The 16,152-nt window shown below is 47.3% G+C and overlaps 3 protein-coding genes and 1 long non-coding RNA gene across 4 annotated transcripts in view; 3 read left to right on the top strand and 1 right to left on the bottom strand.

Moving 5' to 3' along the window:
• Positions 1-12: 12 nt before the first annotated feature.
• On the top strand, positions 13-949 carry LOC311312668. The gene is made up of 3 exons (XR_014630576.1): positions 13-138; positions 566-655; positions 812-949. It is a non-coding gene; the product is annotated as an uncharacterized lncRNA (long non-coding RNA).
• Positions 950-1,156: 207 nt separating this feature from the next.
• On the bottom strand, positions 1,157-7,992 carry alad (aminolevulinate dehydratase). The gene is made up of 12 exons (XM_084442243.1): positions 7,853-7,992; positions 6,632-6,754; positions 6,359-6,409; positions 5,754-5,850; positions 5,269-5,404; positions 4,698-4,781; positions 4,453-4,541; positions 4,254-4,309; positions 3,435-3,522; positions 2,700-2,786; positions 2,429-2,558; positions 1,157-1,612 (listed from the first exon to the last, which is right to left on the bottom strand). Exons 2-12 carry the CDS (start codon positions 6,745-6,747, stop codon positions 1,554-1,556), a joined length of 993 nt encoding a protein of 330 aa, XP_084298369.1. The 5' UTR covers positions 6,748-6,754; positions 7,853-7,992; the 3' UTR covers positions 1,157-1,553.
• tmem203 (transmembrane protein 203) lies at positions 7,984-9,728 on the top strand. Its single transcript, XM_084442244.1, has 2 exons — positions 7,984-8,069; positions 8,551-9,728. Exon 2 carries the CDS (start codon positions 8,862-8,864, stop codon positions 9,276-9,278), a length of 417 nt encoding a protein of 138 aa, XP_084298370.1. The 5' UTR covers positions 7,984-8,069; positions 8,551-8,861; the 3' UTR covers positions 9,279-9,728.
• A 1,586-nt stretch (positions 9,729-11,314) lies between these two features.
• Positions 11,315-16,152, top strand: part of tprn (taperin) — a gene marked incomplete at its 3' end in the record, with an annotated part of 17,764 nt that continues 12,926 nt past the window's right edge. Inside the window, exon 1 of the mRNA XM_084442750.1 lies at positions 11,315-13,494. Within this exon, the coding sequence (XP_084298876.1) occupies positions 11,419-13,494 (2,076 nt within the window). The 5' untranslated portion in view covers positions 11,315-11,418. The remainder of the gene's footprint in view (positions 13,495-16,152) is intronic.

The raw sequence follows: 16,152 nt of genomic DNA, 5'->3' as shown, positions 1-16,152 counted from the left end.
CACCCATCAGTTGTATGTGTTGGGGATTGTCTAACAATCAAGTAAAGTAGACGCACCGAGAGCACCTATACTCCTAACTGCTGGGCTCATACCAATAAACAATCCGGAGGACAGACATGCTGTGACTCTTATTCCGCGGTAAGAAAAAAAAATTGCTATTACAATTGCAGCAAATTATTTAATATTTAATTAATGTAAAGGCTTTCTCTGGGCTCTGAATGCAGATGCATCCAAACAATACTAATATTTCACGAATTAGAAATTAATTAAAGAGAGCCACTAGATAATGAACTATTGTCTGTCTGTTATTGGTAAAGAAGTTAAACCTGATAGGGGTCCTTCCTGCACAACATGCCCTACTGTAGGGGAAGGTCTTCTAGATCGACTGTTCATCATTGTCTTTATCACTATATGGTCTGTTGATGCAATTACGTGCCAGAATATGCAAGCTATTTATAACAAATAAAGAACCATGTAATAGGGATGAGTTGATTGATGACTACATTGACACAGAGCAGAGGGTTGTAAGTTATACTGTCATTAAATACAGCATGTTCTCCATCAGGACTCTCCTATTTAGCTGACAGGATAGTTGCCTGCTGCTGTTCCTCAAAAACAGTAAAGTCAGCTACAGGATGACTATATAAGCCCAAGGGTGAGTACACTTCTATTCACATGGTAGACTATTCACTTTTTTATAAACCAGTCCTGTATGTAGTGCTGCGTTTGTTCTAATCTGCTTGTGAACAGTGTATCTACAGTATGACTGTAATGTACCATTACAATTTGTCGAAATTGTCCTATTTTGCAGGGGAGGGACGCGTGTGGGCCGTGTCTAATGGCGTACCATCCTGTCAACCTCCGGTCGATGTAGGGGTTCTCCCCTAGATGGCCGTACAGTCGCCATCTACCATACGCCACTAGAGGGCGGTAGTGAACTGTGCTTGTGATCATGATGACTCATCTGTCAACTTCTTCCGTGGAAGGTGGATGTGTCTGAGAACTAACAAGTGCAGGGGAGGAGCAACATGTATTAAATGAAATCACCAGTAAAATAAAGCCGTAATTGACAAACTTGATAGTAGCCTTTGTCTATTATATATATATATATATTCTTGGACCTTTATTTATCATTTAAAATACATCTTTTGCAGGTTTCATTACTCAGCCTTAGTACAACCTATGGTAATTATCTGTGCTAAAGCCCCAAGTCCCACTGACAGATTTTACATTCTTCTTTTGTTCATCAAACATGCTTACTTTATAAAAGTGGCTAATCATTTGAACACAATATTCTCATCTTTGGTGAGATTTCGTTTTGCTGCTCCTAGGTATGAATCGCAACAAATGACATGAAAAGGATTTACATGAACATATAAGCTTATGTAATGACGACATATAAAAGAGACTGAACATTTTTGATAGACTGCCTGTTCTCACATGTCAGTTTGGTTTGAGTAGACTTGATTCATTAGTGTTGTAGTCTTAAATAGCTATGATAAGGGGAGCCTGTCCCTTGGTCCATCTCTCTGTTCATAGATTCAGACGTTCCTTCAGTCCGTCAGCCAGGTGAGCAGTTGGGGCGTGTAGTATGTGATGATGATGTCAGCACCTGAAGCACAGGGAAGAGCTTTGGTCATTTTAAAGGAGTTTTACTATGAGCATAATATTTTTGAGAGAAACAAAAGTTTTATTCCAGTATTGTCTTGCCATGCTACGTACTGCACATTAAATCTGAGTGCTGTGTCAAAAGTAGAACAACGACGAGGTCTCCACATACAGGATGGCGTTTGGCTCCCCCTAGTCCTCCTGAAGTCCCCTGGTCTCCCCCCCAGTCCTCCTAAAGTCCCCTCGTCTCCCCCCAGTCCTCCTGAAGTCCCCTGGTCTCCCCCTAGTCCTCCTGAAGTCCCCTCGTCTCTCCTGAGTCCTCCTGAAGTCCCCTCGTCTCCCCCTAGTCCTCCTGAAGTCCCCTGGTCTCTCCTGAGTCCTCCTGAAGTCCCCTCGTCCTCCTAAAGTCCCCTCGCCTCTCCCCAGTCCTCCTCAATCAATCAATCAATCAATCAAAGCTTTATTTGTATAGCGCATTTCATACCCAGAGGCAACACAATGTGCTTTACAGAGAACAAGGGAGGTGGGCCTACGACCCACTCTCTACATATTCCAGAGGGAAGCAAAAAAACAGTAATCACCCGGGGGCCAGATAAGTGAGCTGTAAAAATTCTTCCCTGACCCCTCTCAACAAGGCGATCGAGCAAGCTCCAGGAGTATGTTTGTCTCCCCTTAGTCCTCCTGAAGTCCCCTCGTCTCCCCCAAGTCCTCCTGAAGTCCCCTGGTCTCCCCCTAGTCCTCCTGAAGTCCCCTCATCTCCCCCTAGTCCTCCTGAAGTCCCCTCGTCTCTCCCCAGTCCTCCTAAGCATCCTGGTCTCACCTGCTCGGCGGAAGGCCGTCATGGCCTCCAGGACTGCGGTGCGCAGGTCGAACGCCCCCGCCTGGGCGCCATGCCAGAGCATGGCGAACTCCCCCGACACGTTGTACACCGCCAGCGGGTGGTTTGGGTGCTAGACGTGCAGAAGAATACAGCAGAACCGCCATGTTAAGAGTGTGTAATCATGGAGTCGTATACCGTCAGATCAGACGGTCTCTTATAAACGTATAACAGAAGTCTGAAGAGGGGCCCAGAGGGTCCTGAGGATGCTGACCTTGTCTTTAACCTCTCTCACTATGTCCAGGTAAGGAAGACCTGGCTTCACCATCAGCATGTCTGCTCCCTCCTTAACATCTCGCTCCTGAGAAATATAAGAACTGGTGTCAGCAGAATCTATGGAGGAACAGCGCGCACACACACACACACGCACGCACGCACGCACGCACGCACGCACGCACACATTTCAGCAGGCACTTCTAGGCACTCTCCCACAAAAGGTGATCTTGTAGAGATACTGTACGTCTACTGCAGATATCCGCTATGCAAAGGAAATCACTCAGATCAACTGATTATTACACTGTCTGTCCTCTGTGGTTGTGGAGACGTTAGTCTATGTCTTGAGGATGTTGATTGCTTTGGGTTTTTGAGAGACTATTTGAGCTACATAGACGTGTGGCAGCTAGACAGTCCTGCTTCCGAGAGACAGAGTGAGGGTAAAGGGAGCGGAGACTCAGACGGTTTGCTACTGGTCAGTGGTCAAGGGTCAGGTGCAAGAGGAGAGTCAAATCTGATCCAGGGGTCTTGGAGGGCATCTCTCTCCCCCCCAAAACTGAGTGTTGGATGCAGAGAGAGACTTGACTCGTCGCTAGATGATGACAGAGTGATGTTGTAATGATCAGGACTTCCCTTTTATATCCCCATGTGAATATTTAACCTGCTACTTGAATCTGTACATACGTCCTGTGGTATGAACACACACACACACACACACACACACACACACACATACCACAGCTCGCAGTGCTAGGCCTCTTGCACCTGGAGGCAGCTGATAGCAACGCCTGTCTCCAAAAGCTGGCTTGGACTGTGCAGCGTCTCTGTGAACGTATATATATACACTATATGGACAAAGGTATTGGGCCACCTACACATCACACCTACAGGAGCTTTTATAACATCCATAAATTCAGAGGCATTGATATGGTGTTGATCCCCCCTTTGCAGCTATGACAGCTTCCACTCTTCTGGGAAGACTTTCTACGTGATTTTGGAGTCTGTCTGTAGGAATTTTTGCCCATTCATCCAGAAGAGCATTAGTGAGGTCAGACACTGATGTTGGACGAGAGGGCCTAGCTCACAATCTGCGGTCTAGTTCATCCTAAAGGTGTTGGATGAGGTTGAGGGCCAGTCAAGTTCTGCCTCACCAACCTCACCCATCCTTGCCTTTATGGACCTTGCTTTGTGCACTGGGGCACAGTCATGCTGGAACAGAAAAGAGCCTTCCCCAAACTGTTCCCACAAAGTTGGAAGCATAGAATTGTCCAAAATGTCTTGGTAAGCTGAAGCATTAACATTTCCTTTCACTGGAACTACAGTAAGAGTCCTAGACCAACCCCAGAAAAACCCTAGGCCATTATCCTCCTCCACCAAACTAGGTGTGTCCCAATATTTTGTCCATATAGTGTGTGTGAACATAACAGCAGATCTCAGTTCATAGTTCCTGTATACTTCACACTGGGTCTAGACAGGAAATCTGCCTCACAGATCATCATTATCTTCTGACAATATTATCATGACTGAAACCCCCCTCCATCGCAGTTCTGTTTACCTGAAGGGCCCGTAGTAACAGGAAGCAAACTTGGCACTGTAGCTTAGCACCGAAACCTGACGAAAAAGAGACGGTAGATTTTGTTTGTTTGTTTGTTGACTTACAGGTTAATAAGTCCAATGTCTAAACCTGAACACATTTTCAGGGATTTCACTGTGACGGTACAAATACAGCAGCCTCCCTGCTCCATCCTGTGTACCTTGTTGCCCATGTCACCAGACATCAGGGCTTGTTTGATAGCTCCGACTCGCCCGTCCATCATGTCAGAAGGGGCGATGATGTGACACCCTGTGAGGAAACAACAGGGGGTTCAACTAGTACCCCCTCATACCATCTCTGAAACAACAGGGGGTTCAACTAGTACCCCCTCATACCATCTCTGAAACTAAAAGTGTCCAAGTGGTTTCCAAGCAGCGAAGGTTGGGGTAAACAGAGTAGACTAACCAGCCCTGGCGTAAGACAATGCCACCTCAGCAAGACGCATACAGCTGGCACTGTTATCCAGAGAGCCATCTTCACGCAGGATTCCTGGGAGAGGATGGGAGCGCACAATCAGTCCATGATGAGATAAATCAAAGGTTACTTGGACGTAGGGCTGGGTTTAAAAAATCGATTAATCGATTCAGAATCGATTCTTGAATCCCAAAATCGATCTTTTATTTAATGAATGAATGAATAAATGAAGGAATGAACAGTTCACGAATTCATTCAATGATTCATTCATTTTTGGAAATCAGTATCGATACCCAGCCCTAGTATTGATGTGTTGCATAACTTGGCAGTCATGTAATTAAGGTTACAGCTAAAAAAAACAGGTTTTAGTAACACTAAACGAATCGATATTGAATCAAATCGAATCGAATCGTGATAATCGATTCCGAACCTTGTGAATCGGAATCGAATCGATTCTTGAAATTCGACTCGATACCCAGCCCTACTTTGACGGATGTGCTTAGGTACTGTAGGTAGTAAGGTTCATACAGAGCTGATATGCTCTGATGGACGTTTGACAGACCACAGTGTCCATGGGAGGTGTAGGGACACAAGCAGACGTCACAGGCCAACACCAGGTCAGGGAAGAGAGACCTGATCTTCTTCACTGCCAACACTGCCGGAGTGTCGTCTGTGTCTGCGCCCGAGCCTCTCTCATCCTGGGGTCAAAGGTGAGAATAATCAGGATCCAAGGTGAAAATAGTCAGGGTGTGATTGCTCAAGACAGAAATCGCCTCAACGTTACAGTATGTATTGGGAAGAAATGTCATTCAACAGGCTATATGCACAACTCCAGTACTTCCTGAAATTAGACATGCTTCTCTATTTCCTGTCCTACACTATTGGATGAAGTGATTAATCAGGTGTGCCTGACTGCAGCACAATGATCAGGCACACCTGAATAATAACTTCATCCAATAGTGTGAGACAGGAAATAGAGAAGCATGTCTAATTTCAGGAAGTACTGGAGTTGTGCATATAGCCCATTGATCATAAATTGTAGATCACCTTTGCAATTTTTGCCGGCACTCCGAAAATCAGCACACACTTCAAGCCCTTCTCTACCAGCGGGCGTAGCATCTCCTCCAGCTTGTTAACCCCATATCTAACGTGGAAGGAGAGTGGATGTGGATGAGGTCAAACAGGAACTAACACGTTGTCATATATATAAAATAAAAATAATTAAATGAAGGCCATAAATGGGAAGAGACAATTTCTTATCAATACATTATAAGTCACTGAATCTGAATTTACTAGAAACATGCTTGTTTTTGTACCATGACGACAAACCAGATCAGAATCTCACTCATAATATGCAACAGGAACATTGTGACAATGAGGAGGGTGGGTGGTGAGGGGAACTAAGGACTAACGGATTCTGGTCTTATCTTGGTCCAGGTTGGCTCTGGAACCACCCTGCCTGACTATGTTTATCTGGGGGCCACACCCTGGGCTCAACAGCCTCTGGGTCTCTGCTGCTACTCCAATCACATTGTCAGGAACATTCTAAGCAACGTTTCCACTTGAAATGTCTTGAATGCGAATCCAATAATCACTATAGCTGCATTCAGAGCAGTAGCGTGTACTTCCCATAGAAGCAGGAAGTAATTTACCTTGCTTGTCCTGGTAGACTAGCAATAGGTTCCACAGCATCTGGGCTGTCACTGTTGGATCAGAGAACAAGAAAGATGCCGTATGATTTAGAATAAATAAATAATAATTAACACACAGTTGGGTGTATATCGCCACACAAAATGAATATATGTAGTTAGATAATCTGTGTAGTGCTAATCTTAATAGCAAAGCCATATCAATACATCACTGTATCCAAAAGTACAGGACATCACTGTGCTACAGCCTACACTGAGTGATAGAAGAAGCATTACGTGATGAAGATGGGGTAGATGAGGTTTTCAGGTCTCAGGTCGGAGGCACACGTCTGCCAGTATCTGAGAGTTGGGTGGAAATAACCACTGTGGAGGAGTGACTCAACTGGCTGCATTGTTGTTCTGCGAAAGAGAGAGGTAGAGAGAGAGAGAGGGAGGGAGGGAGAGAGAGAGAGAGGAGGGAGAGAGAGAGAGAGGAGGAATAGAAAGAGACGTGTATTGATTAATTCTGTTATTTCACAAAGTCATTCTCCTCATCGCTTTAACTGACCAATCATGCGTGACCGTTGTCTTAACAAAACACTGCATGACCCTGAATGACAAAAGTGTTAACACAGGTTTTCACATCGCGCAAATCCAATCTCTCACTTTATGAAAGCAACCTTCTGATTCTTTTACCATAAATATATATCATGCATATCCCTCCCTTGAGAATCAACACAGAACTAGAATAGTAACATCGCTGTATCTTTTCTGCTGTCAGACAGGCAATAAACACTTGGCATAAATAATAGATACCTTAATATTTGGTGCAGGTTGAAAGCTCACCTCTTCAAGAAGTACAACCCTGACCATTCCTCTTGTATTTAGTTCTTGCACTTTTACTTTGGCATTTGCACTTTTAGTTCTGGCAAGAACTAGTTCTCTTAACTACCTACGTACACTGAATGCACTTATTAAGTCGCTTTGGATAAAAGTGTCTGTAATGTAATGTAATATATTTTATCTACGGCCCTTGTTCAACTCGCTCTAGTGACAGGCTTGTTCTCCAGGTACCTTGTGCCAGGACTGATCCTGGTAAACCTGCTTTCATTGTCAGTGCAGTGAACTCTTGGAATCTTTTGCATACTTTTGTACCTTTTGGACATTTTAGACCTGTCTGTAAGTGTTTCAATTGATTTTGTCAGCTGATCTCATGATTTTATTTGCCATTTTAATTTATTTGAAAACCTATTTATTTAAAAACATTATGCTTAATGATACTGATAAAATGTAGCACCATAATTCTCACTTGCACGTTACACGTGCTGCTGTATGCATTACTTAGTTAGCTACATTAGCTAGAAATGAATGGGACCTCCTTTCGCTAGCTAGCTGGCTAGCTAACCACTACTTTTGGAGACTTTAATACAAGAGCTTCTGACTTGTTTCCTTACTTACTAATACAATTATTAGCATAGATCGATTGCCTGAAAGTAATATAACTGTCAGTGTTCTTACCCTTGTACAGTACGTCCTTTTCCTTGCCCCCCAGTAGTACTCGTTCATGCACAAGTCTCACAAACTCCATCGGCCACCGTACACTTGTACATTTGAAATCTCGCGAGCACGCACGATTCTGAGAACGAATGTGAATCGAGAATTCAGGAAAAACATTCACGATATCCTTCGTTGTTGATAAATGAAGCACATTAGCAACGTTACGTCTCTCATTACGGTAAAATTCCTGAGATAGATAATAACCTTTCCGATTCTTTAGACTATTGACGTTATGAATTGCTACATATTGTGGTGATAGTTTGATAGCTAGCCTATGTTAGCCAACGGCACTCTCGCTATCCACGGGTATATAGCTATCTAGCTAGCTAATTAGATAAGTAGTAATTGCAATCGTTGTGACTTAGCTAACGTTACACTTCAGCGAAGAACTACCGGTATTGCTGCATCATTGACTACCATTGCATGGCACAGCAATATCAGCTAGCAAGCTGTCTACATTTGATACGGACTATAAATGACAGACAGCATCGTTACCTCGTTACAAATACGATTGAAGCGGAAATGACAAATCATCAAGGCTATCCGTGCGCTTGCTAGCATGAAGCAGACAGATATGTTGATTGTCCTTTGTGAATTTTGATTTGTCACATGTCTCGTCGTGTTGCCTAATATAAATGTGTGTATATTGAAATTTACAGGCTGAAGAGTGGTTCAGTGAAGACTGGCAGTGATTGGTGAGATTTTCAACTATCTGTCACTGTTTATTCCCCACGTCAGACCCCTCACATGTCTTTGAAGATGTGAGTTCTGGGGACCTGACTGTCTTGGCAGTTATTTCTCACTGAGGGTCACTTCCCCATCGCCTTCTGTGGGCTCCATGTCTCCTTTCCCTCAAACTCCCCCCTCCCTAAATCTGGAGCCACACCTCTCCTGAGTCGGGCCAGTGACGTATATTCAGCCCGTCCCTGGTGTGAAGGGCCCGCCTTCGTCCCCTCCGTTCTCTGCAGACATGCTGTTCTCCCTGCGGGAGCTGGTCCAATGGCTGGGCTTCGCCACGTTCGAGCTCTTCCTCCACCTGGGGGCTCTGCTGGTCTTCAGCGTGCTGGTCGCGCTGCGGACCGACATGTTCGTCCCCGCCATGAGCTGGTGGCTGGTGTTCGTCCCGCTGTTCGCCGCCGACGGCCTCAGCACCTACTTCACCGCCATCGTGTCCATCCGCCTGTACCAGGAGAAGGAGAAGCGTCTGGCGGTGCTGCGGCTGCTCTGGGTGCTCACGGTGCTCAGCCTCAAGCTGGTGTGTGAGGTGCTGCTGTGTCAGAAGCTGGCCGAGCAGGAGCAGGCCAGAGACCTGTGGTTCGGCCTCATCGCCTCGCCACTCTTCATCCTGCTGCAGCTGCTGATGATCCGGGCCTGTCGTGTCAACTGAGGCCCTGGGGGGTGTCTTCTGCAGCACGCCGCCATCCGTGGAGGATCTAGGGCTCCACACGCTCACTACTGTGGGGTTGATATGTTGAACTGGCTACTAGGAAGTGTGTGGACCGAGAGAGAAAAGGGTCACATGCTCTCGTTTGGCTTCTGATCTCGTCATTGGGCAGAATGACAATGTGTTTTACATTGTCTGCATGGCTGTCTCCTGAACATTGCTGTTTATTCATACTAAATGTATTCAGTCTGTGCATTATTCATACTAAATGTGCTTGGTCTGTGTAAGGATCCCCGTGCTCAAGCATGTGTTCATCACCTCATATTATTTGAAGTGTCATTCCTAATGCTGATGTTGGGGAAGGACACTTAAGTGAATGGAATGGCATCTTAATTGGCTATGAGACCTGTACAAACACTATGTTCTTTTTTATTTGCTTGTTGGTACCATTGTTGTGGCTATGTTATTGCTGTTTGTATATGTGTAAATAAACCAACATTTACGCTTTTGTTGAAGTTTTTCATTCAATATTATCAAATGTACTATTGAGTAATATTTTACTGTCAGTGTTGCAATTGTTTGACTATGAAGGCTTAACGGTGTTTCTGATTAATGAATTTGTTGACTAATACAGCATACTGTTCTGTATATTATTGTGCATTTATCTTGTGAAGATGACATTCTACCACACGGTGGCACTGTTTACATTGAGGATGGGCGTGGTGACCCACTTGTCAATTTCCAGTGCCAACGTTTGGAAAGCAATGGTTCTCTGTTATAAAAGCTGATTTCATGGTGTGATTTCATGGAAGGAAAAGTCACAATCAGTGTCGCTGAAGCTGCGTGGTTTTCATTTTGAAAAGAAAAGGGTGTAATTCAACTGGACAGTTTTGGTAGGCTAATGAACACAAATCTTTTATTTATTTTTTATAAAAAGTTACATGACTACTGTGCTCAGAGTAAGGCCCTCTATTTTATTGGTCTTGGACTTTGTTCATGGGGAATTCCTCGGCTTTATGCTTTTAAAGCCCCACGCAGAGCTGAAATGCCACAGGCATGCAGCCTAAGTTGAGGCAATGTGAGTTTGTACATTAATTACTCAATAGATGTCATAAAATCTCGAACATTCCACATTTTGTCCTATCTCTATTTCTCTGTTGTTGATGTAAACTATATGTATAGCTCTACATTGATTTGCATGGCTTATACGTATTCAACAACATAAGCATGGTATGGCATTGGGCACACGATTCTCCTCACTGCCCTTTTGTCAAGTGGCTCATTGGGATTCACAGCTTGTAGTGACAGTGCGGCGATGAATGTTTGATGAGGAACAATAGTAATCTCCTACGTGCTGTACCCAGGAATAGGACTCCGTAAAACCACTTAATTTATTTCTAGATGTATTTATCTCAACGGGATTATTTGTAAGGCAGCGGCATCATCGACTTTTACTGAATTATACGAGTTAAACCGCTCAGTGGCCGTGTTAGTCCAGGGACAGAGTTAGCATCCGTTTGAACACAGACGATTAATCTGTCCACGTCAGACACCCAGTGTACATTTTACTGTGACAACATAAGAATTGCCCTCGTTTATAAGTTTAGCTTTTAAGATACATACGGTACTCGTGACAATGCATGAAACATTATTTCATACAATTATTACCACTGGGAAAAAAAACACGGGTACTTCTGGGACATAATACTCTATATATATATACTCTAATATATTCTCTGAAAGGGTTAAATAGTAAAAAGGGGCGGGACATATACCCTTGACTGACGGCTCTTTTTCGCCTACTCAACAATAGAAAGGGGAGGGGCTTCTTTCAGGGGGCGGCTCACTATCTCAAAAGTGGGTGTATCTTAATCAATATGGCCAAATGAGGTTGCTCCTCGGGGTGCAGTTTAGAAGACGGAAGGATGACGTCATAGGTTTACAGGTGCCGAGGGCGGGGCAGGAGTCGCAGACGGAGGAGGGAGGGAGGAAGAACACAAGAAAGCAGAAAATGAACGTGGAGATGTATACGTGTGTACGGTAATCGGCGCTGCAGGTACAGCGACAGACAGCGGATAGGCTACATCTTTCCATCCCAATCCGGGAATACCATCTCCCTAGCCCCCTACCCTCTCTTCCTACAATGTCTGGCGGAGAGGTTCGTGTCCTCCGCCAAGAGGCTGGACAGGAGAGCCCGAGGATGCCGGCCTGGAAACGCGAGATTCTCGAACGGAGGAAAGCGAAGGGCGGCGGAGCTGGAGCAGGTGCAGCCGAGCCGTGCCCTAGCGCGAGCTCATCGCGAGTTAATGGCGAAGTAACGGGAAACGGCAGTGGCCCCAAAAAGGACAATGCAGCCAGCGCTGGTACCAGCCGAAACTACACCATCACTCCAGCCAGCCAGCACTTCGCAGGCAAGCGTGGCAGCAACCTCACCTCCCCGGAGCTATCGCCAGTAAAAACAAAAGTCCCTTGGACTGCCACCGACACTCCGGACCCTGCCGAGAGAACGGGTAGGGATGACGGGGAACACGAGAACCTGGTTCTGCAAGACAGTCTAGGCCCGTTCCAAGAGAACCTCTTTATCAAACTGGAGAAGGAACGGAAGAAAAGACAGGACAGAGATCATTCCACTCGTCCCGTTCAGCACATATTGGAATTGTATGGCAGTGTACCTGGGATCCGGACTATACGCGCAGAGAATATAATTATCATCGAATCCGATCCGGACTACTTTCCGGAGGAGAGTGGACTACCAGGATCTACCCTACAGCAGAATGGCGTGAGCAGCTACAGCTCCCTTAACGACCTATTGGACAGAAGAGGCAGTGCGGTTACTGAGATACGGGCGAGAGAGGTGGTCATTTATGATACGGCACTTAGTAAGAGCGAGGAGAACTTGAGCACTCTGGGTTCATTTGAGATAGAGGGCCAAGGTAGGGTGAGTCGCATGCTGCAGAAATTTGACAGCAATTACGGTAAATTGCAGCCCAAATCCCGCAGCACGGAGAACCTATTGGACCTGGAGACGAGTGCGAGCAGGCCAAGACCCCGATCCAAGCCACAGCCTGATCTGGTGCCAAAGTACGTGTCGCACCCACTGCCGGGATCGCCGGTTCGCAGCGTGGGTAAAACGCGCTCGTCATCCCCAGTCTTCCAGAGCTCCCCTTCCTCGAAGCCACAGGCCTCTGTCAGTGAGACAGGCAAGCCCCGCTCTGGTGGGTCCCCTCAGTCGGTGTCTTCCTACCGCCCGCGCTTTGAGGTGCGTGGGGGCCGTAGCGTGGCCGTTCTCCCCAGGGAGGAGGCCGAGAGCCCCCAGGTCAAACCTGGGAGAGAGAGAGACTGGGAGAGCACTGAGGTGCCCCCCAAATCCAAGGTGCCATGCTCTCCGGAGGCGCGTTGCGCCGCTGCCAGCCCTTCAGCCCCCACGTCCCCCTCGCCCGGGTTCGAGATCCGGCCCTCGCCCCGCCCCGACCTCTCCCTGGTGCCCGAGGGGGACATCCAGGCCCTCGCCCTCGCCAATCTCCGCCTCCAGTCACGCAACTCCTTCACGGTGATCCCCAAACGCCATGCTGCTGCCGCCGCCGCCCCCTCCTCCCCGGGCAACACGGCCCCCCCCAGCCCCGTGAAATCCCCACCCTCCCAGGGGGGGGCAGAGGGGCCCACGCCCGGAGTGCCAACCCCCCTCACCCCTCCACCCACTGCTGCGTCCTCCAAGAGAAAAGAAGAGGAGCAGCAGCAGAGGAAGAAGAAGAAGGAGGAGGAGGTGAAGAGGTCAAGTGGACCAACCAAACCAGACCCAGTTTCACCCTCCTCTTCAACCCCCGCCCCCCTTTCCCCGGCCCCCTCCACCCCCCCTGCCCAGCCCCCCCCTCCAGAGGAGCCCCCCGTTGACCGCTTGCCCGTAACCAACATAGACGACATCGATGTGGACTCCCCGCACGCTGCCCCCAGCCCTGTGGTGCAGAAGAGGAGGGGGAACACGTTCACCGTGGTGCCTAAACGCAAGACGGAGCCCCAGCCGCAGGGGGCCCAGCCTGGCTCCCCAGAGCCCCCGGAGGAGGCCTCTCAGCCGGCCTCCACCCCGCCCCAGGCCCCCTACGCCCAGCTGGGCTCCCTGCTGAAGAAACGCTACCCGGCCGTGGAGGAGATCGAGGTCATCGGGGGCTACCTCTCCCTCGGACGCTCCTGCCTCTCCAAGACCAGCTCCTCGGGGAGGAAGGTCAGTCACTTACATTTCAACAACGTTACCTAATCTTAACACAATGTCACACATTCACAGAACAATCTTCTGACCTTCTGAGCACATATTTTCACTTCCGCTTCGTAATCTGAAGCGAAGGAAACAGGCTGTGTGTGCTCTTTATTTAGTCCCAGTCTGGTGCCTTGTTGTCGTGTCGTACCTTAAGCAGATTATTTTGTGTGTAGAGTGGTGGCCCACTGTCCCAAAACAGAATGCTACTCTTTGCAGAGCACTTTATTGGGTTAGGTTGTGCGTGAACAGTAGTGACCTGACAATCTCATTAAGCTGCTACTGGGTCCAGAGGATTTGGCTGTGGAAATATGACTTGAGCAGTTTGTTCCAGAGACCCACCTCTCCTATCAAAGATGGAGATGCTCATTTGGCTTTCTATGAGAGAGCCCTTCTCATTAGGCCTTGGTCTAGTAGGGATAGCTGCTCCTTGTAGTGTTTGCGTCTAGGTTTTTAATTACAGACAGAACATTAGCTTTAGATAAGCTTGTCTGAAGTTGAAGAATGGAAGGTCAAAATGTTTGTGTGAATTTCTGGGAACGGTTGCTACAGGTTGGCTACAGTACACTGTCCTCCGTCTCTTGTTTTTAGAGAAGACTAAGTCTAAGAACTTTAGATCATCACATCTGACACATTTTGCTGACAGCATGGAGATGGTTAGTGTACTGGAGGTCAGAGTTCAGAGGTCAGTCTCACTTCAACTCAAGTCAGTTTATGGATTGAATATCAGTTCATTTCATTCTGATTGATGTTTATTGGCAGTAGGGATGGGAATTTCGACTAATTTTAAAACCGAGTAACCTAACCTGATCCTACTCGAGTAACCGATTACAAAAAAGATTACTCAAAAAAAGATACCGTCCAGACAGAGCGCATTGAACCCCGGCCCCCTCGGAGGGGAAAACGTTTTTTTCCGCCGTTATTACCGTGGCGGTGCTTTCATGTCTCGTCCATGCCCTTGCAAATAAACATATTTAAAAGCTGATGTGTGGTTGGATGCATTACTTATCAGATTGAATAACCCACAGGTTTTCATGAAGCTATCGGAATCGAAAAACGCAGCCTTTTAATTTGGATGCACTGCCCAGCTCATAGCCTATTAAGCCTATCGTTAGGCTACTCTGAAAACTCTAAGCCTACAATATGCAACCAGACCTCTAATTTACTAATATAAATTAAGTATTAAACCAAGCCTTTACTGCCGATGCCGGATAACAAGTGAATTAATTTTTAGCGTTATCTAAAAAGCACCGCGGCACTCACTGCCTATTTCCAATTTATTGGACAATAATGGATGTTTCGGCGTCAAGCCTTCATTAGAGAAATGTCCATGCAAAACTAAATAGATTTATTGAACAACAGGCCTATTCATTCAATATTTCTTTATAGGCTGGAAAACGAGTAGGCTATACGCGCATGGGCCTGTGCCGGAGCGCTCTTAAAAAGACTTCATATACAGTACAGCGCTTTTCTCCAGGCAGCCGCCAACGCTCTATCCTCTTTGGTAACAATTGAAGAAGGGCACAGGCGCTCAGAAATGCGCGCTTTCACGGCCAAACATGCCATATTATATAGCCTTTAGATTAACCGAGTAGTGTTTATTTTCCGACTAGCAGATTGCCTACTCGGGTACTCGAGAAATCGGTTAACCGTGCACATCCCTATTTGGCAGTCCTGCAATCTAGGCCACAGTCTCTCCCCCTTCACAGTCTCTGTCCTCCTCTCCAGTCTCTCTACTCCTCCACAGTCTCTCTGTCCTCCTCCACAGTCTGTCCCCCTTCACAGTCTCTGTCCCTCTCCAGTCTCTGTCCCCCTCCACAGTCTCTGTCCCCCTCCACAGTCTCTGTCCTCCTCCACAGTCTGTCGTCTCCACAGTCTCTGTCCTCCTTCATAGTCTCTGTCCTCCTCCACAGTCTCTGTCCCTCTTCACAGTCTCTGTCCCTCTTCACAGTCTCTGTCCTCCTTCACAGTCTCTGTCCCTCTCCACAGTCTCTGTCCTCCTCCACAGTCTCTGTCCCTCTCCACAGTCTCTGTCCTCCTCCACAGTCTCTGTCCCTCTCCACAGTCTCTGTCCCTCTCCACAGTCTCTGTCCCTCTCCACAGTCTCTGTCCCCCTCTACAGTCTCTGTCCCCCTCCACAGTCTCTGTCCTCCTTCAGTCTCTGTCCCCCTCCACAGTCTCTGTCCTCCTTCAGTCTCTGTCCTCCTCCCCAGTCTCTGTCCTCCTCCACAGTCTCTGTCCTCCTCCACAGTCTCTGTCCTCCTTCACAGTCTCTGTCCCCCTCCACAGTCTCTGTCCTCCTCCACAGTCTCTGTCCCTCTCCACAGTCTCTGTCCCCCTCCACAGTCTCTGTCCTCCTCCACAGTCTCTGTCCTCCTCCACAGTCTCTGTCCTCCTCCACAGTCTCTGTCCCCCTCCACAGTCTCTGTCCCCCTCCACAGTCTCTGTCCTCCTTCAGTCTGTCCTCCTTCAGTCTGTCCTCCTCCACAGTCTCTGTCCTCCTTCACAGTCTCTGTCCTCCACAGTCTCTGTCATCCTTCACAGTCTCTGTCCCCCTCCACAGTCTCTGTCCCCCTCCACAGTCTCTGTCCTCCTTCAGTCTGTCCTCCTCCACAGTCTCTGTCCTCA

This window comes from Borostomias antarcticus (assembly GCF_949987555.1).
Source record: "Borostomias antarcticus genome assembly, chromosome: 8".
In the NCBI taxonomy this organism is placed as follows: Eukaryota; Metazoa; Chordata; class Actinopteri; order Stomiiformes; family Stomiidae; genus Borostomias; species Borostomias antarcticus.
Note: the sequence above shows the minus strand (reverse complement) of the source record. Positions and strands in the feature narration are given on the sequence as shown.

Excerpts from the sequence above, each read along its gene's own strand:
- alad (XM_084442243.1), bottom strand. The coding sequence starts at position 6,747 with ATGCAGCCAGTTGAGTCACTCCTCCACAGTGGTTATTTCCACCCAACT. Across the intron at positions 4,782-5,268 it reads CACCTCCCATGGACACTGTG|GAATCCTGCGTGAAGATGGC; the intron begins GTCTGTCAAACG and ends ATCCTCTCCCAG. Across the intron at positions 3,523-4,253 it reads TGTTACTACGGGCCCTTCAG|AGACGCTGCACAGTCCAAGC; the intron begins GTAAACAGAACT and ends ATACGTTCACAG.
- tmem203 (XM_084442244.1), top strand. The coding sequence starts at position 8,862 with ATGCTGTTCTCCCTGCGGGAGCTGGTCCAATGGCTGGGCTTCGCCACG.